We start from the raw sequence: 27,733 nt of genomic DNA on the forward strand, positions 1-27,733 counted from the left end.
TAATCAAGCAACAATTAAACATTAATTGGCAAAGGTGCTTGTAAATTCATAATCATCACTTCGTACATCGTATTAATCTAGTATAAGGGTAGATAAATCTGGCATTACTTCGTGTCAAACGAAAAAATATGTTGAAAATTACAAGACGGTTTTGTCAAGTTTTTCACTAAATAACCTTTCTGCATAACATCATTTGTAAAATAACAGTAAGATATAAAAGTACGGTTAAAACGCCTTCCATCATTAGTATAAAGAGGTATTAAGTCGAAGCATCTGAGCTATATAAAGTAAAAGAAAATGATACATTAAACACTAAGCAGCATTAACAAACCAAATAGAACAATTATGATGTAAATATTAACAAATAAAAGAAAAATCTAGTTTGTCAATAACGTCTAATACGCATCACGTGTCCGAAGGCATTTAAAGACTTACTCTCTGCAACAAACGGGTAGGAAGAGTTGTCATATGAGGAAAGTGTGCCAAATAGTTTTACATCGTTTTATCATTAAATTCCGCAAATATTTAAAGCAATATTGAAAAACGCACTTCTTCAAACAGGTTCACAGGCGATCGTACGAAAGTTTGCGTCTATTCATATCGTTTTCAAAAACACGTAGGGCTTATTTGACAAACACTATTTTGGTACCTCTTTCTAAGAGGTATATGATACGTAACACTCCAGTGGGCGCTTAACAAACATATATTCATATTTCTAACTCAATTTAAAATAAACAGTCTGTTAATCAAACTTATTTTTAGGTTATTATCTCTGAAGCATCTTGCATGCTTATCGTAAAATATTACCTTACGTTGACTTCGAAGATATTTTAGTATTTCATACATTATCAAAACAAGACTGAGCTCGATCCATTTTTCGTCGTTCACTATTATTTTCAACTCCAATCTGTATAAGGTTTGTCCTCAGGTTAAAAGATTCTATTTTCTACGACATCAAAAGCTTTAATTATTTTAAACGTGTTTCATATAGTTATCAATAAAAGTTGCCTTTATGTTATGTATAAATTAATATCAAAATACATGAATTTATAAATGTTGGATGAATATAAACTTAACACTAAAAGTTTACAAATATACAACATAAAAATTTTCACTGTAAGGGTTAGGAAACTAAATACAATAATTATGTTTCTGATATAAAAATATAAATATATGACTGACAGCAATAATAAACATACTTGATAAAAATTGACAATCGTCACAAAACAAAAGCTTAATCAATGATAACCTTACTGGTTTGATGAAAAAATTGCAAAGATACTTATATGAGTATCTACATTGTAAATGCAAGAAAGTAAGCTTCGGATCCACTTCACATACATTGCAAAATTAATCAGAAAACATACTTATTATTCAACTTTTCTCGATATCAATCCCAACCTTGTTACAAAGTTATGGGAAACCCTGACATCAGGTTGTCTGTCTTTCTGGCCGTCTACCTGTCTTTGGAAGGAATATTTTCCAGAAAACTCCTCAAATATTGATTATCCTAATTTTGAGCTTTTCCACTAATGCCGTCACCACAACACACTAGAGTTGTATATGTTCCTGGGCCTATTGTCGATGCAACCTTTTTTAATTTCAGCTGTACCCCATTTTTAAAAATATTTTGCCACTTCTGTCCGTTCAGCTTCTCCTTCAGTTTAATTTGAAATACTTTATGACTGTTTTGTAATGCTATGTGGGCGTGAAGGGTACCTATGGCTTAAAGTTGTAGTTAAGGTTCATTGTAAACTAACTATAAAAATATATTATCATTTGCAAACGATAAACATCTAAGAGAGCACATATCTAAAGATATATATCAGTTTGATATGAAATAAAACTAATTGTCATTGATAGCTAATATGAACTGCAAATTAATCTACAAAATTAGTTTTTAATCAAAATGATTACTACGGAAAATGTTCGTCACGGTTCATACTTTTAATTCAGTTCATTCAAATCATAATGCTTCATCTGTTAACCTTTTTATATGTATCCAAACAATTACCATTTTACAAATAGATATGATTAAACGATTGTGGGATACAAAACAAAGCATACCTCATTATGATGGGGTTCTAAAGGGGTTTGTCGTTGTGCTGGAACTTTATACTATTTAAGATGTGTGTATTAATATAACTTTGTGATTGTGCGATTCATTGACAGACAATGCCATTGAGAACGTCTTATTCGTATTATTCTGACGCTCTATTTTGAAAGTTTAAAAATATATGGAATGCACACACATGTGAGTGCACCCAACAAATTTGGTAAGCCAAAACAAAGATTACACAATGACATACATATGTTCGTCAATCTAACACGCATTTAATCTTTACTACAGTTCAAACAGAAAGGAAGGTGTATAAAACCCGTTAATCAGAAACATAGTGAATAATGAGTTGGAATTATCAAGGTGAGTACCATACCTGTTTAACGTTAAGTAGCTCCTGTGAATTTCATAATTAAACGCCTAAACATTTGAGTCCTATGATACAAGTTAAAACGAGTGTTTTATACCGATACGTTATAAAATATTTCTCTTTAATTTCCATTAATTTATTCTGTTTGACATTACGAATCAATCAAGTTCTAAGAAAATTCTATTTGTTTTTGCCATATTGACGCTCAGTAACACGTTTCCGTTTCTATGTAGTTTCAGCCTAATCTCTACACTTCTCCACTATCAATACCACCACAACGATCAGGAAACCGACTCCTAAAATAATTGCAATACCTACACCTATTCCAGCTCCAAATCCTAGTCCCGAATCTGAAACAAATTAATATTTAATATTTAAGAAAAAAATGCTTGTTCGATAGGTCAGCTTTTGTCAAAGTGAAAATAAATGTGGTTTTGTTTCTTTTTTTCTTTTTCACGTCTGTTTAGTTTTTCCTTTTTTCTACTGTTATTTTGTTACCATAGCAACTGCTCTTTCATAAAAAATAAAATCCCAATATTATACTCACAATAAAAACATTACAAAGGATTTAGATTCAACAACTTCTTGTGCTAAGTAACAAAATATCTTTTGAAAAATATAATCATTGGTCAGACATACCCTCGCTGTCATTTTCCTCCTCTTTGAAGACTCCGCAGACTGGAAAGTTTTTCGGGACGTCAGGATATTTCTCTGGAGTTTCAATAATTACCATCCCCATACCGTTTGTGTTGTGGAGGTCGATGTGACAATGGAAGAACCAAGCACCAGGGTTGTCTGCCTTGAATCTGATGACGACGTAACCATCCGTAGGGACGAGGATGGTGTCTTTTTGTGCGGTATCGTTTAAAACTAGGTCTGGTACGTTTCCTCCATTCCAAGTCTCGTCAGCCCATATCGGAGAGTTACAGTAACCCTTCGACCCACGTGTACATGATATATCCGCTGTTGAATCAGTCAAATTACCACCAGGATTGTACTGTCCAAAACCCATCTTCATGACGTAAAATGAATGTCCATGTAAATGTACCGGATGTGACCATCCTTTCCCATTACCAAGGTTAGTCAGTGTAAACTGGTACACTTTTCCGGATTCTATTTCTTGAGTGTACGTGCATCGGCACGTCCGGTCTTCACAGTTCACATCGCACTGAGTATCGATATCTTCGGGTTGTGAGTAAACCGGAGAAACAGGAGGCACGAATTGGCGACCATTCACCGACCCTTCCATAAAGCCACCAGGTCCAGGGAAGGCAAAATTGAAAAAATGCTCGTTATCGATATTCCTGACATCTTGTGGCCGGGAGTTAAAATCATCTGTTCTCGCGTCATTGAAAGTCTTACAGATTTCATTTACACATGTAGGAAGAAGATAAGGACAATTGAATATCACACATTTCTTTGACGCTGTACACATATTTTTGCCGCTCTTTGCAAGGTTTAGGTTTCTGGCTCTACCGACGTAATGGATGATAGCCTCCGCCACGTGGTATTCACCACGTCTTGTAATCTCACGTTCTACCTCCAGTGTTTGTGCAACCAGTAAATAGTTATCTTTAGGCTTGTCTGTAAACAGTATGAAATCATATCTTTCTCCTGGATTAATGATGAACGATTCAACAACCATTGGTTTCAATGCAAATCCATCAGAAGCAACGACAGTTATTGTCGGATGCCCTTCCACGTACACACGGAAGGGATAGAGGGTGGCTGCACTGATGACTCGGAACGTGTAGTTCCTGTTTGGGGCCACATCGAACTCAGTCAGAGGAGCCTGGTTATGTACATTAGGTGACGTGTAGTAACGTCCTTTACCGTTCACCAGTCCGGAATGGAACCTGTACCTGCTGTACATAGCACCGTCCCGGGAGGACGTTGTCTTGTATGGTGTTTTTCTCGCCTGGTCGTATATTCCATATAACATACGTTGATATAACGTTGCTGCATCATCCTCGTGGTTCCAGTCCTGCAAAGTGACAACATGTTCCTGTCTTGTTGCTGAGGGGAGCTCCTGTTTAGGGTACACGACTAGAGCTCCATACAACCCCATAGTCCTCTGATCACCAATATGGGCGTGGTAGAAGCTGGTGCCGTGCGGTTTGGCCTTGAATTTGTAGGTAAATTCCTGACCGTGCCCTATGGGACATTGAGACACCATAGCAACGCCGTCTGCAAACGTGGATCCTTGTTGATGCATACCATGCCAGTGTACCGTAGTACTATCTGTGTGCATCAGGTTACGGACGTGGATAATCAAAGTCTGGTCCTCGTACGCCGTGATCTGTGGACCAGGGAATCGCCGATTTACGGTAATTACCAATCGAGAGTTGTTACCATCCGCCGTCAAGATATACGGTATCTGTTCAGCTTTTATTATAGGACTCCCTGGTTTGTCATAATCATAAAGCTGACCTCCTTTAGGCACCACTAGAGTTCCTTCTTCTTCTATCATCATGGTGAGCCGGTGTTCAACTATCAGGTAGCATTCACACACATCCTGTTTCTCCCCACATGTTGTATCGCGACATGGATTTTCTCTTGTTTGAACCACGTCCCACAAACCTCCATCCTGTCCCAGGACGAAGGACAAGGTTATTTTTAGAACACACGCAGTAAGCAGGAAGGTTTTTTTACGCATCTGTAAAAAAGAATAGTACTCTTAGGTTAGTTTTTTCAAGAACGACAGTTTATGGTGAATAGTGTTGTACGAAAATGATATAGAAGAAAAGTAAAAAGCGATGTGTTGTATGCAAGATAAAAAAATATCAGAAGATAAAATGTATGTTTAAGACTGAATTAAAGGTCATTGAAATATTTTGACATAGGAAAAAAGAAATCCTATTGAAGATGCATTGCCAGTTTATAAACATTCTGAGTGTTTTAAAGACAAAGCTTTAATCGGATCTTTGCTTACTGAAAATCTCTCCTGGATGTGACAGATTACATCTTAGCAGCAATTGGTAGACGTTTTCCCTAAGTGTGTAGAGAGTTTTTTATATCAATGTGTTGTTGTTTTTTTGTGATTGATTTTGCGTGTCGTTAGTTTTATAGTTTTATTTCAATAGAGATACAGAAGGTCAATATATAGGTTACCAAAAGGTATAGATCAATTTACTAACTTAAATCAATTAGTATGAAAACGTTTGATTTGCTTATGCTAAACTAATAAAAGGTAAATATGAAGGTCGCCTGAAGGTCGCAAAGGTCACTCTGATATTTAACATCGATCAATATGATATACCATTCCTTTGCACTTGTAACAACAAAGCAAAAGATAAACCAAAAGGCAATATGTATATCACCATGGTTCATATGGCAAAATAAGAAATAATATCAACCAGTATGAAATTGTTTTCATTGGCACCTGTTCTACAGAGGTGACATGTACATTGGTGCTGTGCGTGGTTAAAACAAGGTACATAGCCTTTAGACTGATGAAAGCTTTTAATGTTATATTACCTTAGTAAACAATTTGTACAAACATGTCAAGAAGTTCAATTGGCATTCGATATGGTAATGAAACTAATGTTGTAACAATATTCATCATCAAAATAAATGTAACGCTGATCATGATTCGAGTGATAGCCCCTATCTCTAGTAGAAGTTTGTTCAACTTATCATACAGTATCATCACACACCAAACGTGGTCAATGTAACAATGAGTCTGTTTGTTATTTACTTTAGTTCATGTTGTAGTTTCCATAAATCTGTGCAAAATAATAAATGCAGCTAAATACATGCCATTAACAGGTATGCAATTATATAGATGGTGTTTCGAATGGGTTTTTTTCCTATCTTTCGTGTTTGAAGCCCAACATATTCCTAACATGTTCCAGGTTCCAGACTCTCATATACGGGGCTGCTCCGGAAATTCTACTTTACTTTATCCACACAGGTTATACACTCAGGTAAAACCATCACTACATTAAATTGACATAATTTCATAACAATCCAGTTTTACATGGATTTACTCCAATTTTTATCCATGTCCAGTCGATGACAGAACGGTAGAGGCCGTTAGAGACTTTTTGTCTGAAACTCGATGGGATGAAAGATTTACACATAGAACACTAGCAATACATCTTACACATATACTACATTATCAAAATCTTCTAGCTGAATTGCCTCATTTTATTTTTTCATATTTTGATGTTGTTGTATCCCTTACTTTTTATCACTCCTACCAATGATATATATATTGATACTAAATGGTTCTATACTTCTAACTACTTCATGCAACAGCAGCAGGGTATGAACAGGGGGCACTAATGACTTGCAAAACAAAAAACAAAAAAAACAACTGTAGCAATTTCTCTGTTTAATATATCATTAGGGCATTGCTTTCCTATTACTAATTAATTATGATTGACTTTTTAATATGAGCATTGTATAGCTAAAAATATCAATTAAATATTTATATGTAATTGAAACATACATGGAATTATCTCCCCTATACCATCTGCTATATATATATATATGTCTATGCTACCTATTATATATGATTTGCATCAATATGTTCTTACAAACCATTTCATTCATCTTTGTCTTTGTCATGTCAACCAAAGGAGAGAACTTATATAGGCCTAGCCTGCTGTTCAATCCTATTGTTTACTCAATAAAATAAGATGAAATGACAGAACAAACCACCTCACGGTACAGTAGAGCATGGCCTTGTTAGTTTTACTTGTTATCCTTCCACAGGAAAATGCGTTTATACTCTAAAGAGAATATATCAGAAAGTATTAAATCCAAAATACATCTTGCTTTAGAATGTACAAATCATAGGTTCCTAGTGTACCCAACAAAGGATCAAGTTGGTCATAGAACAAATCGTCCCACGTAAACACTTTAACCAAACTATGAGTAGATTTCCTAAAATTTCCTTGTAGAAACAAAACATGCTTTAATCGTCTATAGATTTTGGGCTTCGCCCATTGGCTAAATACAGTCTGAAACGAGCTGAATTAATCGTGTATTGCTACCATCCCAGGATGGTAGCTTTAGAATTGGTAGCTGTACCAGCCATTTTGAGAGGATTCCACATGGATATAAATAGTCTGTCTATTTTGATTTACTCGCTAACATACATTACACGCAGTGATCGGTTACCTGCTGTCTGTGATGTCACCATTCGTGATGGATAAAGTCAGAGAGACCCGAAGGATCATACAGGATTGTTGGACATTGTTGTGCTATTCCACGCACGGCGGCGCTGCTGTTTGGTTATGACCGGAAATTGATAAAATTAGAGAGCTCCGAATTGGCATTTCAGGGTCAAACAAATACCAGAAACAGACGGAAAACCAGGACTAAGTGCTTTAATGTGTTTCTGTCATGATTTTTAATGCAACTACCTTAATGAATTGATATGACATGAATAAAAATGTATTTTAGCACAAGTCTATATCAAAAATATACATTGCATTATGATTTAAAACAGAAATCCAAAACATACCAAACATAGCGGTCCTGAAATTACCAGTCCTGATTTTAGTTTAAAAAAAAAAGCAAAATCACAAAAGCCGTAATAACAAGTAAAAACAGTATTTGAAACATATCCTTTTTTATTGATACATTTAGTATGGTGTTCTTGTATTTCCTACATGAAATTAGCTTTAAAATTGAGTTAATAATGCTTAAAGTAAATATTTGGTCCCGGTTTTCCCTGTCCTGGTGTTAGTAATGATTTTTTTAGTCCTGGCAGGATTTGGGTCATTAAATTAAAAAATGAAATGTTTATTTCTTATTTATGTATTAGTATTTAAATGTCCTTTTAAAATTTTATAACAGAAAATTTTCAAATGCACAATAACTTTAAGAAATGAAAAGAAAAAACATGCTGGTCCTGACAATCTGGTCCTGGTATTGGTGTGACCTGCTATCTTACTTTTAAGTAGTACTAGCACGGAATTAGATTAGATTTGCTATCTAAGTCCGTGGTGTTAGTCATTGGTTGCTTGCTAGTCATGTTATCTCTTTCCCATTTGATATCGATGCCCAAGTTAGGGCATTTACACCAAATCACACATATATATATTATGTAACAGGGTTCGTACAGGCATTGAAAAGGCCTGTCCCTCAATTGAGGAATAATCCTGCAGCTATGCGACGTAACCTTGTTCACAACATGCGTATGAGAGAAACTAAATAGGATTGTTTTTTCGTGGGTTTTTTCCAGACAAATCATATACATGAGGAACCGTCTGAGTATGGAACACATAAGCTACGGCCCTTTACATTAATACTCTCTTAATTAAGCATACATATTCAAGCTTTATCATGATAAATATTCTGTGCAACTCTGTTCTGCAAGAAGACTTTGAATTAAAATATATGAATTTCACAAATAATTTCACGCATAAAAAATCATTTCTGTTTTATTTTGTTTATCATTAATTTAAAATTTAGTTCCCAAATAAAACTTGCATAACATATGCCTAGAAAAACTGCTTAACAGTTGTCCGCCTATGGACGCACTGACAACCAAATTATATATATTTAAATAAATTTTCAGCATAACTACGCGAGCGTCTACATACCCATCTATCTCAAACTATACTTTAACTGCTTACTAATAAATAATGCGGTTGTGTTCTAGAATCCATTATATAATCGTTTCTGCATATTGTGTTTTATTGATGTAATGCAAAAATATATGATTTTAAAGGTCAAGATTTCATTATTATTAAAGAGTTACATATCATCTCTTACCATAGATTGTAACTGTCACTTTGCACTTACTATTTCTTATCCTAATACCACAACCAAATATTACCAGCGCACTTGATACAGATCTACTGATGGAATACCACGTCTACACTACAGCTTCTAATTCTACCATTTAAACAGGTGCCTGTCATATAATAGCAGTGTTTACATGTGTGTGCATAGTTTAGCATAAAATAAATTATATGGTTATTTAAAAAAAAAATGAAAATACGAACACTCACCGTTAATATTGTTCCTGCCAGACGAGCTGTAAATGTTACTGGATATCTATCGCCTACCTGTATCGAGGTGTACATCTACCCATCAGTCTACCTTGTTATGTAAATGAGTGTTATCAATATCAATGCCTCGCTTGGGTCCGTAATGTGGAACGCTGTCCGCTATCTTTTCCAAAGCATTTTTATTTCGTGGAATTGACGGATGTGTGCAGCTGTGCAAACTTATGGGTCACTGACCTGATATATCTGTGAACTGTTTATGAATCTTCTGTTGTGTTAGATCATGCTACATTAACTATACACTAACAGTCGTGTGTAAATCTATTAGAGAACGTCACCGCCTGATGCATTAGTGTCATACTTAGTAAGAAGTATGTAAAGCAGATTTCAACTACTTTTTCTCAGCAAAGCCGAACAAGGCAGATAAGATGTCGTATACAACATTTAAGGGCAAAACAAAATTCAAATGATTTACATAGAAATGCATGCAACGATAAAAAAAAACTATCATGTTTACCTTCGAAATCGGTAGCTTAGTATTATTCGTGTTTACGTTTTAGCCTACATCTTTATAATCTCTTTCACTTACTTAAAGTAGTAATATTTGTGTCTTCTATTTAAGCCTGCACCTCTAAACTCTCTCACAATGAGCTTTTAATTTTGTAGAACAATGTTTTGTGTATTATACATGTATATGTTATATTGTTAAGAACATCAAATTTAGGATTATTTACAAGAATGTTTTGATTTTTTTCTCTTCATCTTTTAATTTTCGGTTTCGTTCGTTTCCATGCATCCAAAGCCCACCTAATTGTCGTTTTCAGTTGATTTGGTTTCTCTTTTCATTAGTTAAAGCTAAATATCAAAATTATCAGCGTTCTCACTTAGGATTTCACCGACGTTTTCAATAGAATTGTATATATCTGTACATTGCTAAGCGTTCTGCCGCTGAACTATCAAATCGCCGATACTTTTATGTAAGCTAAGACCCAAATAACAGGTTGATTATTAGTATACTGTATTAATGTGGTATGACGGTTATGATACTATCTGCCTTAAAGACTACTCGACCACAAATATGTGTTCATACATTGTATATCATACGAGCCTGTATCATAATTAAAAACGTTTTATTTGAAATCACGGTCACATTTTATGATGGCTGATGATTTATTATAAAGATGTATAACTAAGATATTGAAATAAGTTCTACGAAACATTTTCATGCGAAACGCGAATCAAAATAGGCTACGATCATTGCAATGGTATTTGGATACCATAGCGATTTGTACATTTTACAAAGAACGCATGGACAAAACCAACCTTATCTAACCACAAACCGTTATATATATATATATAATAAAGTTATGTGGAAAACGAACATAGTTCTTCCTGCTTTTGTAGGTTGATGATAATCTATTTATGGCATTTATTGTAAATCAATCTGAAAATGAAGAACAACTACAACACTTGTCGATTCAGTGGCTCCGTGACGCTTTTGTCGTTAAAGTAGATTAAATGGGGTCCTAAAGCTGCTTCGCTTCCCGCTCTTGCATTACTTGGTATCTCTGTGTTGTTTATCTCAGCTTCCTTCCTTCCCGTTCTTTCTTTTCGGGTTTTTTCTCCCTAACTGTCTTTTTCTTGTGTTATCTTAGATGTCGCTGGGATGTTAAATCACACATACAAATAACTAAATACATAGGTAGATTGCATTTATTCAGTTATTTGCACATGAAAGTCATGTTATTTTTTTACATTTCTACATCAATTTCTACCCTTTTAAACTTATGCATCCACTTCTACATAACTATCGGAGAATAAACTTTTGTTTGACCTACATAATAAAACCGTGACATTACAACAATATATAACAAATTGAGTTTCGCCCATAAGTTATGATACATATGTACTTTTGGATAAAAAGAAACAACAACTACAAGTACTTCAGATACTATGGATGATACTTGAATTTGAATTGATTTATATCATAAATCCTGTTACAAATAAGCAATAACTTACCAATACAAGTCACTTACATATATAACTAAGACCTTTGAAGGTCAGGAGGAACGTTGGTAGAGTAAAGGACATGCTTGAGAGGTTAGGCTGTCCGTACCAATCATAGGGTCCGCGAAACGTGATTAAGAACACTTGCATTGTCATTAACAATACAACACTAACGCATATACAACAAATAACACAAACACTCTATATAATATTTTACTAATAACTGTCTGAAAATCGGTTTTTTTTATTTCCTAATGTCTATTCATTTCTAGTTGATCCTAGAGATACATGTATTTAATATTAGTGACACTGTGTTTGCATTTATTATTTTCATTTTTCTTTTTTCGTTTATTTATTTTTATAATTAACTTTCCTGTACAACTCCTGTATCAACAGTCAAGTGTGCCTGTTAAGCTTCCAAGCTGTCGTTTGAAGTTCATTAATTTTGGTGTATCAAATATTTGACCGTTTTTGTTTCAAACAGATATAAATTAGCATTTACTAAGATAGCCTCCTACACATATGGATTTATAAATTAATAAACACTGTCCATGTGATCGGTACAGTGAAAGTAACTAACAAACTAGAGGACACATTTACTCGCGTTTTCGGCCAATTAAAGATTAATCAAGCAACAATTAAACATTAATTGGCAAAGGTGCTTGTAAATTCATAACCATCACTTCGTACATCGTATTAGTCTAGTATAAGGGTAGATAAATCTGGCATTACTTCGTGTCAAACGAAAAAAATACGTTGAAAATTACAAGACGGTTTTGTCAAGTTTCTCACTAAATATCCTCTCTGCATAACTTCATTTGTAAAATTACAGTAAGATATAAAAGTACGGTTAAAACGCCTTCCATCATTAGTATAGAGAAGTATTAAGTCGAAGCATCTGAGCTATATAAAGTAAAGAAATAATGCATTAAACACTAAGCAGCATTAACAAACCAAATAGAACAATTATGATGTAAATATTAACAAATAAACAAAAAATCTAGTTTGTCAATAACGTCTAATACGCATCACCTGTCCGAAGTCATTTAAAGACTACTCCCTGCAACAAACGGGTAGGAAGAGTTGTCATATGAGGAAAGTGTGTCAAATAGTTTTACATAGTTTTATCATTAAATTCCGTAAATATTTAAAGCATTATTGAAAAACGCACTTCTTCAAACAGGTTCACAGGCGATCGTACGAAAGTTTGCGTCTATTCATATCCGTTTTCAAAAACACGTAGGGCTTATTTGACAAACACTATTTTGGTACATCTTTCTAAGAGGTATAAGAAACGTAACTTGATAGGACATCTATTTTTTATCCACGAAAGTATAACATTGCAGATACTTGTCACATACCTATCGTGACCTGAAAGAGGCATTCAGTAAATATCATTGACACTCCAGTGGGCGCTTAACAAACACATATTCACATTTCTAACTCAAAATAAACAGAGTCTGTTAATCAAACATATTTTTAGGTTAATAACTCGTAAAAAATTACCTTACGTTGACTTCGAAGATATTTTAGTATTTCATACATTATTAAAAGAAGACTAAACTCGATCCATTTTTCGTCGTTCACTATTATTTCAACTCCAATCTGTATAAGGTTTTTCCTCAGGTTAAAAGATTCTATTTTCTACGACATCAAAAGCTTTAATTATTCTTAACGTGTTTCATATAGTTATCAATAAAAGTTGCCTTTATGTTATGTATAAATTAATATCAAAATACATGAATTTATTAATGTTGGATGAATATAAACTTAACACTAAAAGTCTACAAATATACAACATTAAAATTATCACTTTAAGTGTTAGGAAACTAAATACAATAATTATGTTTCTGATATAAAAATATAAATATATGACTGACAGCAATAATAAACATACTTGATAAAAATTGACAATCGTCACAACACAAAAGCTTAATCAATGATAACCTTACTGGTTTAAAGAAAAAATTGCAAAGATACAAATATGAGTATATACATTGTAAATGCAAGAAAGTAAGCTTCGGATCCACTTAACATACATTGCAAAATTAATTCAACTTTTCTCCATAGCAATCCCAACCTTGTTACAAAGTTATGGGAAACCCTGACATCAGGTTGTCTGTCTTTCTGGCCGTCTACCTGTCTTTGGAAGGAATATTTTCCAGAAAACTCCTCAAATATTGATTATCCTAATTTTGAGTTTTTCCACTAATGCGGTCACCACAACACACTACAGTCGTATATGTTCCTGGGCCTATTGTCGATGCAACCTTTTTTTAATTTCAGCTGTACCCCATTTTTAAAAATATTTAAAAACTTCTGTCCGTTCAGCTTCTCCTTCAGTTTAATTTGAAATACTTTATGACTGTTTTGTAATGCTATGTGGGTGTGAAGGGTACCTATGGCTTAAAGTTGTAGTTTAGGTTCATTGTAAACTAACTATAAAAATATATTATTATTTGCAAACGATAAACATCTAAGAGAGCACATATCTAAAGATATATATCAGTTTGATATGAAATAAAACTAATTGTCATTGATAGCTAATATGAACTGCAAATTAATCTACAAAATTAGTTTTTAATCAAAATGATTACTACGAAAAATGTTCGTTACTGTTCATACTTTTAATTCGGTTCATTCAAATCATAATGCTTTATCTGTTAACCTTTTTATGTGTATCCAAACAATTACCATTTTACAAATAGATATGAATACCGATTTTGGGATACAAAACAAAGCATACCTTATTATGATGGGGTTCTAAAGGGGTTTGTCGTTGTGCTAGTACTTTATATCTATTTAAGATGTGTGTATTAATAGAACTTGGTTATTGTGAGATTCATTGACAGACAATGCCATTGAGAACGTCTTATTCGTATTATTCTGACGCTCTATTTTGAAAGTTTAAAAATATATGGAATGCACACACAATTGAGTGCACGCAACAAATTTGGTAAACCAAAAAAAATATTAAACAAGGCCATACATATCTTCGTCAATCTAACACGCATTTAATCTTTACTACAGTTCAAACAAAAAGGAAGGTGTGTAAAACACGTTAATCAGAAACATAGTGAATAATGAGTTTGAATTATCAAGATGAGTACCATACTTGTTTAACGTTAAGTAGCTCCTGTGAATTTCATAGTTAAACGCCTAAACATTTGAGACCTATGATACTAGTTAAAACGAGTGTTTTATACCGATACGTTATAAAATATTTCTCTTTAATTTCCATTAATTTATTCTGTTTGACATTACGAATCAATCAAATTCTAAGAAAATTATAATTGTTTTTGGCCATAATGACGCTCAGTAACACGTTTCCGTTTCTATGTAGTTTCAGCCTACTCTCTACACTTCTTCACTATCAATACCACCACAACGATCAGGAAAACTGTACCTAAAATAATTACAATACCTACACCTATTCCAGCTCCAAATCCTAGTCCCGAATCTGAAACAAATTAATATTTAATATTTAAGAAAAAAAAGGTCAGCTTTTGTCAAAGTGAAAATAAATGTGGTTTTGTTTCTTTTTTAAGTCTGTTTAGTTTTTCCTTTTTTCTACTGTTATTTTGTTACCATAGCAACTACTCTTTCATAAAAAGTAAAATCCCATTATTATACTCACAGTAAAAACATTACAAAGGATTTAGATTCATCAACTTCTTGTGCTAAGTAACAAGATATCTTTTGAAAAATATAACCATTGATCAAACATACCCTCACTGTCATTTTCCTCCTCTTTGAAGTCCCCACAGACTGGAAAGTTTTTCGGGACATCAGGATATTTCTCTGGAGTTTCAATAATTACCATCCCCATACCGTTTGTGTTGTGGAGGTCGATGTGACAATGGAAGAACCAGGCACCAGGGTTGTCTGCCTTGAATCTGATGACGACGTAACCATCAGTAGGGACGATGATGGTGTCTTTTTGTGCGGTATCGTTTAAAACTAGGTCTGGTACGTTTCCTCCATTCCATGTCTCGTCGGCCCATATCGGAGCGTTACAGTAACCCTTCGACCCACGTGCACATGATATATCCGCTGTTGAATCAGTCAAATTACCACCAGGATTGTACTGTCCAAAACCCATCTTCATGACGTAAAATGAATGTCCATGTAAATGTACCGGATGTGACCATCCTTTCCCATTCCCAAGGTTAGTCAGTGTAAACTGGTACACTTTTCCGGATTCTATTTCTTGAGTGTACGTGCATCGGCACGTCCGGTCTTCACAGTTTACATCGCACTGAGTATCGATATCTTCGGGCTGTGAGTAGACCGGAGCAACAGGAGGCACGAATTGGCGACCATTCACCGACCCTTCCATAAAGCCACCAGGTCCAGGGAAGGCAAAATTAAAAAAAAGCTCCTTATCGATATTCCTGACATCTTGTGGCCGAGAGTTAAAATCATCTGTTCTCGCGTCATTGAAAGTCTTACAGGTTTCATTTACCCCTGTAGGAAGAAGATAAGGACAATTGAATATCACACATTTCTTTGACGCTGTACACTCGTTTTTACCGCTCTTTTCAAGGTTTAGGTTTCTGGCTATACCTATGTAATGGATGATAGCCTCCGCCACGTGGTATTCATCACGTCTTGTAATCTCACTTTCTACCTCCAGTGTTTGTGCAACCAGTAAATAGTTATCTTTAGGCTTGTCTGTAAACAGAATGAAGTCGTATCTTTCTCCTGGATTAATGATGAACGATTCAACATCCATTGGTTTCAATGCAAATCCGTCAGAAGCAACGACAGTTATTGTCGGATGCCCTTCCACGTACACACGGAAGGGATAGAGGGTGGCTGCACTGATGACTCGGAACGTGTAGTTCCTGTTTGGGGCCACATCGAACTCAGTCAGAGGAGCCTGGTTATGTACGGTAGATGACTCGTAGTAACGTCCTTTACCGTTCACTAGTCCGGAATGGAACCTGTACCTGCTGTACATAGCACCGTCCCGGGAGGACGTTGTCTGGTATGGTGTTTTACTCGCCTGGTCGTATATTCCATATAACATACGTTGATATAACGTTGCTGCATCATCGTCGTGGTTCCAGTCCTGCAAAGTGACAACATGTTCCTGTCTTGTTGCTGAGGGGAGCTCCTGTTTAGGGTACACGACGAGAGCTCCATACAACCCCATAGTCCTCTGATCACCAATATGGGCGTGGTAGAAGCTGGTGCCGTGCGGTTTGTCCTTGAATTTGTAGGTAAATTCCTGACCGTGCCCTATGGGACATTGAGACACCATAGCAACGCCGTCTGCATACGTGGATCCTTGTTGATGCATACCATGCCAGTGTACCGTAGTACTATCTGTGTCCATCAGGTTACGGACGTGGATAATCAAAGTCTGGTCCTCGTACGCCGTGATCTGTGGACCAGGGAATCGCCGATTTACGGTAATTACCAATCGCGAGTTGTTAGCATCCGCCGTCAAGATATACGGTATCTGTTCAGCTTTTATTATAGGACTCCCTGGTTTGTCATACTCATAAAGCTGACCTCCGTCAGGTACCACTAGAGTTCCTTCTTCTTCTATCATCATGGTGAGCCGGTGTTCAACTGTCAGGTAGCATTCACACACATCCTGTTTCTCCCCACATGTTGTATCGCGACATGGATTTTCTCTTGTTCGAACCTGTTCCCAAATATTTTCACTGCTCTGGCCTAAAGTCAGTGTCGCTGTTATTGCCAGAATGTAAACAATGAAGACAATCCAAGTTTGTTCCATCTGAAAAATAAAACGTTGAAACAAACATTTTATTTAATTGATTTAACATGGTTAATTAGCAACATAGCATCGTTATAAAGAAATGGAGATAAAATTATCTTTTGTTACCATTGTAAGGGGAAATGCCTTTTGTTACCATAGTTAAGGGAAATGCCTTTTGTTACCATAGTTAGGGGAAATGCCTTTTATTATCATAGTTAGGGGGAATGCCTTTTGTTACCTTAGTTAGGAGAAATGCCTTGGAGTCGATGGCATACGATAATACATTTTTGTATCACAGTTTTTGTTTGGTCCAGATATGAATACCGTTGCTATATTTCTAAATTTTGATACAACTAAATATTTTAAAGAAAATAATCGGTTGTATTCTTGTTTTGTAGAAAATGCGATACGATTAATTTAGTAAGGTGTAATTGTCTACACGTTTTTAAATCAAAATATAACCATCTAAAACCTAGTGTAAATTTGCTTATCAGATTTTAACCATAATTGGTGCAAATTGATATGTCCGTAGGATACGATCATCGATAGTTTGTCCATGTATGTAAATGACTTTTCATCTCGATTAATTTGAATAAACTTGCAAGTAATTCTGTCTTAAACAAATTAACTATAAACATCCGTCAACTTTTTAAATTTACAATGAGGTAAGCGATTGGAGAATATTAATAAGTCTGAAAGTATTCAGAACCAATTATCATATCAAAATTGAAAAGCTAGGTGTTCTTTATTTTCAAAGTGTTCCAATTTAAGTCCTAATTTGAAGAGAATGTTGCAACTGTCTAAAAATCTTCAGTTGGAAAATTCTCACTGACATTCTTAGTACCACTTAATATCAGGGTTAAAGTCGCATTGTGACACTGCATAATCAAGAGGATGGAATGCAGATTTTGAAAAATTCAAAAGACCTTTTCATAAATATTAAACTTTCACTTTTCAAAATGTTTCTTCTATGAACACTTTGGACGTTTTCACCCCTTCAGATAATATTCACCATACAAAACTGAAGGAACTCGTTCGTTCTCTGATTAAGATAGCTTCCTTTCCAATGAAGGCGAACAGCGATATCAATATATGGTTGAAAACTATCTTGGTGATCTGTTTTTGAAAAGCACAATAAAGGCCCAAACAAAACATACTGAGGAAGATTGTTTTGTGAAAATGAGATCCTTGTTAAAATATGTTTGCTGCGTATTGCGGCAAGACAGGTTGTAGACACTCCTATGAGTACATATCCTGCCCCATCTCTAGCCGTTTTGTTTCTCATGTCAAGCTAAGTTTACTGATGAGCGTATCTGGACTGTTAATAAAACCTAGCCAAGTCCGTAAATTTCGCCTAAATAGACATCAGCGATGTGCTGTCTTTAAATAACAAGAGATGTGTTGACCGAATCGATTGTTTATACCCTCCTGAGCTTGAAGTCATTGACACAACGGACTCCTTTTATTCAGCAACTATCCTCGATCTTTACTAAAATCATGACCAGCTTACTACTTACCCGCACGATTAGAGGTATAATTATGACTTTCCACTCGTTAACTTTCCCTTTCTTTATAGTAACACCCCTAGTCCCTTACCTACGAAATTTACATGCTGAAGTTGATTTTGTATTCAAGATCTTGCTCCGAATACTTCCGTGATAGAAGTCGATTGCTGTCGCACAAATTTTAAACACAGTGTGCCTTGTAATTGTAATGCCTCATCCTCGATATCTAGGGGTTACGCTCACATTCGCTCTCTACACCCCTGAAATATGTCATAGCAAAATCGAAGGTTCAGTGTGCAACACCTTGTAGATGAGACGAGAAGATTAGTTTGGTCCTTTGATATACATCAAAAAAAATCGCGGTCGCGTAACGATAAATTATGACAGGCTTTGAAATATGTGAATATATTTTTACTAATCATATCATCGCCATGTAAACTTAACGTACATTTCGTGTTCCATTCAAACTTTAACGATCTCCCTGGCATACGAACATAATTTTATATAATAGTATCATATGTATTCTGTATGGACTGAGTTCCTCGTGAATTAACTAGACTGATAATAATTAAAGATACCAATGACGCCATTATGACAAACTCTTTTGTAAATATCACTTTGACTAATGACAAAGCTTGTCAGCTGCACTGATGACATAGAGACACATCCATGACTTAAGGGGTCAGCCCGTTAAATGAACTAACTGTTTCTAATATATATATATATATATATATGGCAAAGAAGTAATTCCGACAGTGTGGACAAGTTTAGCTTGTCAAATTTTCGTAGCGATCCGCTCCTTTTTCAAGGCACAGTGAAACAGAACAGTTACATGTAAATATACATCATATTACAAGAAGATAGAATTGATATACTATAATTGAAAATATAGCTATTATATCAAACCAATAGTCCCCTCGGCTAAAGACAGCCGAAGTCAGCAATTAAGCTGAGAGCATCGCGGACAAGGAACGCTGATGTAGAGGATCTATTGCCCCATATAATATTTTGAGTAATTCGTTTCCTACGGACATACCTCCATTAGGATCCAGTGTTATATGGGATGTTACCGTCTATATTACTTCTTTCACCCATATATATATGTTTGTGTTTGTCTTGGCCAGCACATTGTTAATGTCAAATATCAATTTAATGGCCAAAAAATATCATAGATCAAATTGATTATCAAAATCGATCATAAATGCACACTCTTATTTTACATATTTTATATCAATAGAGATATACAGAAGGGCAATATATAGGTTACCAAAAGGTATCGATATTTACTTATTTCATTGGCACCTGTTTTACAGGGGTGACGTGTACATTGGTGCTGTGCGTGGTTGAGACAAGGTACAGAGCCTTTAGACTGATGAAAGCTTTTAATGTTATATTACCTCAGTGAACAGTTTGTACAAACAAGAAGTTCAATTGGCATTCAATATGATAATGAAACTAATGTTTAAACAATATTCATCATCAAAATCAGGGACTAAATGAAACGCTGAGCATGATTCGAGTGATAGTCCCAATCTCTTGTAGAAGTTTGTTCAACTTATACAGTATCATCACACACCTAACGTGGTCAATATTATAATGAGTCTATTTGTTATTAACTTTAATTCATATTGTAGTTTCCATGAATCAATGTAGTTAACATATACAGCTAAATACATGTCATTAACAGGTATGCAATTATATAAATGTTATTGTTCTAATCGATAATTGAGATAAACACCGGTTCTGTTGTACCCCCATAGTTTGTATTGTTACAATGCAGCATTAGTGTGGAAAGGGAGATAGCTCGAAAATAAGAGATGGTAAAAGAGTATCGATTGGTTTTGTGGTGATCACATGACATCGTATCTGGAAGCCATATTAAATCGTAAAATAGTACCAAGAGTTTCTCCCGTATTTTCCACATAAATGATGGGGTTTAAGATAATGTTGAGACCTGACACTAAGCAGACATATATACGCATATGGTGTTGATCTTTTGCAATGTGTATTTGTCGCGGACAATCCGTAGAATTTTAATATCGCGTGTTTTGAAGAGAAGTGTATTTTTCGTTAAATTAATGACATGGAATATATACGCACAGGGACATGAGTTTAAACCACGCTGTCACACATTCGAGCACACATACACCTCAATAACATGGCTTTATTTACAGGTGGTACAAGGCCTAACTGACTATATATACAGACGGCTACACGGCCATATGCCTATTGAATAGACGACGGAATGATAAACTGACGGCTACACGGCCATAAACCTATTAAATAGACGACGACATGGTTCAAACACGACTCTAAAACTCCTACAAAAATTCTACATGGCTACAGAGAAACTACTGCTAGTACTGTGACTGGTAAACTATCTACGCTAACATTACCCTATTGCGTTTTAGAGACCCCATACCTACAGCTACTGCTAAAGTAGAAAAGAATTGAGCCGAACCAGTCCTGTCAAGACTTTATTCTGACTGCCGAAGCACACATGTGTGCCGGCTTAAATAGGCAAAAACTCGGCACTTTGCACGTGCAATAGTCGCGCAAAATTACTCGGAACATGTTCGCTATTGCTATAGAGTTCCGAACAGTATATCAACTTCGGGAAAATCGATCATGATGGAAGACTAGGCCTGGTAAGCAGACAGACGTCAAATATAACTCTTTAAAGTTTACAAATTTCCTAAACTTTTACACTTCTCCCCCCTGAAGACAAAAGTCAGAACTTTTTGTCAAAATGTACATAATTTGTAAACTCAGATGAAAAAGAAAAGTGTCCTACCGAGCCAAACAAAAATACACAGGCCTGGACAACATCAACTTTAAGTAGCATGTCAGGTTGATATAAAAAAAAATACAAAATTCAGAAATAATGTTTGCCCTCTGCATTCTCTCATCTAACATACTGTACATTAAACTTGAACAACAACAACAAAAAATATTAAAGCTCACAATTCCAAGTTGCACAAACTGTCACAATGTTCGTGGCAAGAACCTCAAAAAATCCTGAGGACATTCATTAACACATTATGCAATCTTCAAATTTTAACATAAATAGGGATATTTCCCTAATATCAATTCTTCTAGCTTGATTTCAACAAAAAATAGTTTAGGTGCTACAAAACTTATCATATAATTTAGGATAGAATCTTTTACTATATAATAATTCATGAACTCTATCTGTAAATTACAATTCGGCAGTAAATTTGGGACGAAAATCATTACTAAAAAAACTTCATGATTCCATACAACAAATTCAATGCACATACTATATTTAGCACCTTAATCTCATTACTGTGGAAAACATAAAATACATTGTATATACAAATATGCACACTGTGCACCCCCCCCNCCCATGATAACTTAGTTATCTTCTTCGAATTGATCAAAGTCCAGTTCTACAGGTTGGTATTCCTCCACACAGGGGTCACTTCTACTGCTTAGCCAGCGTAATTGATCGTTCACAATAAAATGAAATTCAACTATTACTTGGCATAGGCTACAACAGCAATACACAGATAGTATATATCATAATCTCAGTAACTCTCCAATCGCACAAGAGCACAATCTACAGTGTCCAGCAAACTACCTTCTTATAGCAACTACTTCACCATGCCTCACCTCAAGTATGGTCAGCTACTGTGTTTATCCACTCCAAACACTAACTACATGTATGTGACTAATATCTCTACCAAAAGCACAACTATAAGAAAAACAATCCCCAGTATTACATGATAATAATACAATAAAAGTATAAGGAAAATGGGATAACAAAACAAACACGTCAATTATCTCGAGTTCTTCCGCCTTACAGATTCCCTATGTATATCTACACAATCAATATACACAGAATCACCACATAATGGCATACTACACATAGTACCCAGTTTCTATAACTGCAGATCAAAAAACATCCAAATTATAAAGTCATTTTAAGCTGTACCAGTGCAAGCAACACAAGGAAAACATCTTTAAAAGAAAGTACATACTCGTTATATAAGGATATAGATCACACTGATCACATTTGTATTTTGTGCAACACAGAATAAATGTAATTCAACATTAATCTATCTTCTGTGTTATAACTTTTATGAAAGGTTTTTTTAAAGATTCTATGAATAGTATCTGGGTGGAGACTTTATCATCCTGTCTTCTCTGGTTTGCTGAGGAGTTGTCTCCCCTGGACTACTATTGTCATTTTCGCAACTTGACACTTTTAGTTCTAAGGTTCAAAACAGAGAGATTGATCTCTTTCCTGGTGGCGTCTACTTAACACACTAACCACCATTAGTCCCTGTTTAGCTACAAAACCATTTGGTTCTACTACACCCTCTGTACCATCTATAGCCCCATCTACATAACCCTTGAAGTGACAGTCTGAGTTAGCTGGCACAGAGACAGTTTTACAAACCCTAACATGGGCACACACATTTCAGTAGCTAGATTGACACACTGACCCTCTAACCTAAGAGTCTTGTCCCTAAAATGGATTTCTCCTCCATGTTTACTCAGGAAAACTATACCTAGAATTCCGGACAACTGATCCAACCTAGCCACTATAGCCTCCTGTTCATAAAGTTGGCTTTTACCAGCAACTTGTCACCTGAGGCTGAGAACAGCACCATTCCACTGCTTGTTATCTCTGGCAGTATCTGCCCTGTTGTTATACTTGTAGTAGGGACAGGCCAAGTATATAACGACCATTTATTCACAGTAAACACACCTGAATCATGTCCATTTGCCATTACTTCAACTTCAATTTTTTACAAATAATTATAATACACACAAAAAAATCAAAAATGCCCAAAACGGGTTGCCAAGATCCTGGTTAGTACGGCACCAATGTAAAAGGATCGTTTTTTCACTTCAAAACCAACACCCAGGTTCGGTGATCTTGGGTCCGTCAGGGTCTTACAGTCTGATATGATTGAAATTTGGCAAATAAACAGACACCGACATATCAAATTCAGGTAGTTTATTAATGACATGTAATATCTACGCACAGGGACATGAGTTTAGACCACGCCGTCACACGCTCGAGCACACATATACTAATATAGGTGGTACAAGGCCTAACTGATTATATATACAGACGGCTACACGGCCATATGCCTATTGAATAGACGACGGAATGATATACTGAGGGCTACAACGCCATATACGTCATTATTCGGTGACTGTGACAGGTTGTGTAACTGAATGCGTTAATCGTCTATGGCTTTTGGGCTTCTCCCATTGGCTAAATGCAGTCTGTAAAGAGCTGATTACTCGTTTGACAAATATGCCCCGTACCACCAAATGCTATTAATATCGTCACGAACGCTCATGTTAAATATGCGGTCAGAACGAGGCCTGGTGTCTGTAAACATAGTCTATAATAACACCACAATGCTGGCCCACACGTGTGTATCGAAGTGTGGCGCTAGTACTGAACCAGGATATAGGTTTACCGTTACCTTGGATACAAATAATAAGTTTTGTAGACAAATAACAAAGGTAGAGTCATGCATCATAAATGTACCTGGTCCATAAATGGGCAGTATTGTAACCGAGCGTTTGTGTTCTAGAATCCACTATATAATCGATTCTGCATATTGTGTTTTATTGATATAATCTTTGATTTTAAAAGTCAAGATACATTATTTTTTATATATAGTTACATACTACTCTTACCATAGATTGTAACTGTCACCTTGCACTTACTATTTCTTATCCTGAATTCAACAACCAAATATATTACCAGCCCACTTGATACATATCTACTGATGAAATACCACGTCTACACTACAGCTTCTAACATTTAAACAAGTGCCCGTCATATAACAACAGCATTGTTTACAGGTGTGTGCATAGTTTGGCATAAAATAATTTATAAGATCATTTTAAAAAATAATGAAAATACGAACACTCACCGTTATTATTGGTCCGACCAGACGATTGTAAGTGACGCTGGATATCTATCGCCTACCTGTATCGAGGGGTACATCTACCCATCAGTCTACCTTGTTATGTAAATGAGCGTTGTCAATAGCAATGCCTCGTTTGGGTACCGTAATGTGTAACGCTGTCTGCCTTCTTTTCCAAGAAGCATTTGATTTCGTTGAATTGACGGATGTGTGCAGCAGTACCATTTAAACAAGTGCCTGTCATATAATAGCATTGTTTACATGTGTGTGCATAGTTTGGCATAAAATAATTTATAAGATCATTTTAAAAATAATGAAAATACTAACACTCACCGTTATTATTGGTCCTACCAGACGAGTGTAAGTGATACTGGATATATATCGCCTACCTGTATCGAGGTGTACCAATCAGTCTACCTTGTTATGTTAATGAGCGTTGGCATTAGCACTGCCTCGCTTGGGTCTGTAATGTGTGACGCTGTCCGTCACCTTTTCCAAGAAGCATTCGATTCCTGGAACTGACGGATGTGTGCAGCAGTGCAAGCTTACTCGCAGTTTTGGGTCACCTGATATATCTGTGAGCTGTTTATGAATCTTCTGTTGTAATTAGAGCATGCTACATTACATATACACTAACAGTCGTGTGTATATCTATTCGAGAACGTCACCGTCTGTGTATTCATGTCATACTTTGTAAGAAGTATGTATCAGCTTTCAACTTATGTGGTTCTTTTTTACCCCAGCTAAGCCAAACAAGGGAGATATGATGTCATATACACCATTCAAGGGCAATACAAAATTCAATTGATTTACATAGAAATGCATGCAACGATAAAAACAAAAAAACAAAACAAAAAAACATCATGTTTACTTTCGAAATCGTGTTTACGTTTTAGCCTACATCTCTATAACCTCTTTCACGTACCTAAAGTGGTATTATTTGTGTCTTCTATTTAAGCCTACACCTCTAAACGCTCTCTCACAATGAGCTTTTAATTTTGTAGAACATTGTTTTGTGTATTATACATTTGTATGTTATTTCATAAAGAACACAAAATTCAGGATTTTTTACAAGAATGTTTTGAGTTTTTTCTCTTCATCCTTTAATGAAATCCCTGTTTACCTCATTGTTGTTTTCGGTTGATTTAATTTCTCTTATCATATTTACAAATAAATATCAGAATTATCAGCGTTCTCACATTGAACTAGCCAAGACCCTCCAGAGATACAACGCAAGACCGACAAGCTCCTCTTCCAAATAGCAGGTTGATTATTAACCTTTCCGTGATGTACTTAACCTTCAGTTTACGTTAGCAACTTTCCTGTTTTGATGTGTTTTGTTATCCCAGTATGAGGTGATGACAACTATCACAATTCATTCACATTGATATGTGATAATATGATTGTATCATATTAACAGCAAACGAATTATTGTATTGATGTCTCACATCATTGTTGATGAACCAGTTATAGCAAAATTCGTAAACGTTTTAAGATTGTTGGGTCGAAATTATACAAATATTATTGAAAAATCACTTTTAGCTTAGTTAATTTTCTTTAAAGATTTGCACGTTTGTTCTTCAACACTGAGTTAAAAAGATGTATACCTGTAAACATACTTTTAGGGGATAACCCTCCTGTATTTTGAAATTCGCGACGTTATATAGTGATTATGCTGGCCCAAATTGAGTTTTACTGGCGACATTGGATCCCTACAAGAGCCCCACAAACAACGTATTCAACATTGCTTGCAAATATCACAAAACACGCATGTTTCATCATCAGCTGTAACAAATTCAAATGAATGACCTGCTGTATGAAGCCAATGACGGATATCAGCCTCCTCGTGCCGCGTGAACATTTCAAGAATTTCGAGATGTTTGTCAGTTTCAGCAATGATCTCTCGAGCTAAGCTCAGTTCTATATCTTTCTGTTTGCCAGTACCGTCTGTGAAACTCTATGGAATGATCCAGCTCTACGACTGACGGTAAACATTATAACACAGGGTTTCCAACGATACAGGTTGATGAGGACTATAGACAAATGTTGTGGGCGTCGTCTTGGTTTCATTATAGAATATACTTTTGTGATACGAAAGGTCAATGTTTATCATTCGTGTGTCTTGTTGTTTCGCTGAAAATACATTGGCTCTCGCAATAATATTACTGGGATTTGACCTAATTCTAGTGAGTGGGTTTCGTTGAGACAGAAGACGCTTCCCCTCCTTGGATACCTGGTCCATTTCTCCTTGTATCTTTTCAATGTCTCCCTGTAAATGTTTCTTTCCTTCTCATTTTGAATCGAATTAAATCGATTTTGAGCTGAAAAAGATTTTTGTTTAATTTTTGGTGTTCTCTTGCTGTTTAAGTAAACCGTACTTCAGGGTAAATTTGCGTCACAAAAATCTGGCGGTTTAAAAATATGATGGTTAAATTTTGGCACGTAGTTTTACGTTTCCAGTCCAGAATTTTGTATCTAAAATACAGGATTCGATCAACTACAGTAATTTGTACCTAGGTATTCACTTAAAACAAGCGGTAGTGTGGTAAAGCAAGTTGTTTGCATGAAGTTTTTTTTGTATTTCGTCTCACCTGGCTGCAGAAGAGACATCATGTATACTTACCTGTATAACCAGCATCTACAGTGTATCATACCAAGGGATATGAAACAGAACATAGCAATGATACATTTAAATGTAAACATGCCTTTATTGACGTGCTATACATCCAGATTTAATCCTGTTTAAAATGTCCGCGTCTTGCGTCAGCGTTGATAATATAGCTCAGGTATTTGTTGAATAGTTATATTAAAGTTTGTTTGATTTTGCTCATTTACTCCTAGTGCCAAATGAAACAAATATACAGCTTTGTCAAAAATATCCATTCGTCGTTTGGTGACCTGAAGCTATGGTTATGATCAGATGGACAAAATTCTAAGATCTATTGATGTGTTCCTCGTTTCTGAGTGGATGATCCTTAGATCCTTTGATGCGTTCCTCGTTTCTGAGTGGATGATCCTTATATCTGTTGATGCGTTCCTCGTTTCTGAGTGGATGATCCTTAGATCCGTGATGCGTTCCTCGTTTCTGAGTGGATGATCCTTAGATCCGTTGATGCGTTCTTCGTTTCTGAGTGGATGATCCTTATATCTGTTGATGCGTTCTTCGTTTCTGAGTGGA

At 35.5% G+C, this 27,733-nt stretch overlaps 2 protein-coding genes across 8 annotated transcripts in view; both read right to left on the reverse strand.

Moving 5' to 3' along the window:
• Positions 1-1,103: 1,103 nt before the first annotated feature.
• The window catches only part of LOC110448074 (laccase-4-like), a 32,662-nt gene continuing 6,032 nt past the window's right edge, over positions 1,104-27,733 (reverse strand). The window contains exons 1-4 of one of the 7 annotated variants that reach the window (XM_021494108.1): positions 24,889-25,136; positions 24,562-24,792; positions 15,131-17,150; positions 11,092-14,861 (exon numbers count right to left, since the gene is read on the reverse strand). In XM_021494108.1, the coding sequence (XP_021349783.1) occupies positions 14,752-14,861; positions 15,131-17,150 (2,130 nt within the window). In that variant the 5' untranslated portion in view covers positions 24,562-24,792; positions 24,889-25,136 and the 3' untranslated portion in view covers positions 11,092-14,751. Of the gene's footprint in view, positions 2,670-11,091; positions 14,862-15,130; positions 17,151-24,561; positions 24,793-24,882; positions 25,138-27,733 lie in introns of those variants that run through there. The other 6 variants (XM_021494105.1, XM_021494109.1, XM_021494111.1 and 3 more) reach the window with 6 other exon arrangements.
• Positions 2,670-9,604, reverse strand: LOC110448059 (L-ascorbate oxidase-like). The gene is made up of 3 exons (XM_021494092.1): positions 9,398-9,604; positions 3,069-5,085; positions 2,670-2,779 (listed from the first exon to the last, which is right to left on the reverse strand). The coding sequence occupies exons 1-3, from the start codon at positions 9,470-9,472 to the stop codon at positions 2,670-2,672; spliced, it is 2,202 nt and encodes a 733-aa protein (XP_021349767.1). The 5' UTR covers positions 9,473-9,604.

Source organism: Mizuhopecten yessoensis, unplaced genomic scaffold, assembly GCF_002113885.1.
Source record: "Mizuhopecten yessoensis strain PY_sf001 unplaced genomic scaffold, ASM211388v2 scaffold3819, whole genome shotgun sequence".
Classification (NCBI taxonomy): domain Eukaryota; kingdom Metazoa; phylum Mollusca; class Bivalvia; order Pectinida; family Pectinidae; genus Mizuhopecten; species Mizuhopecten yessoensis.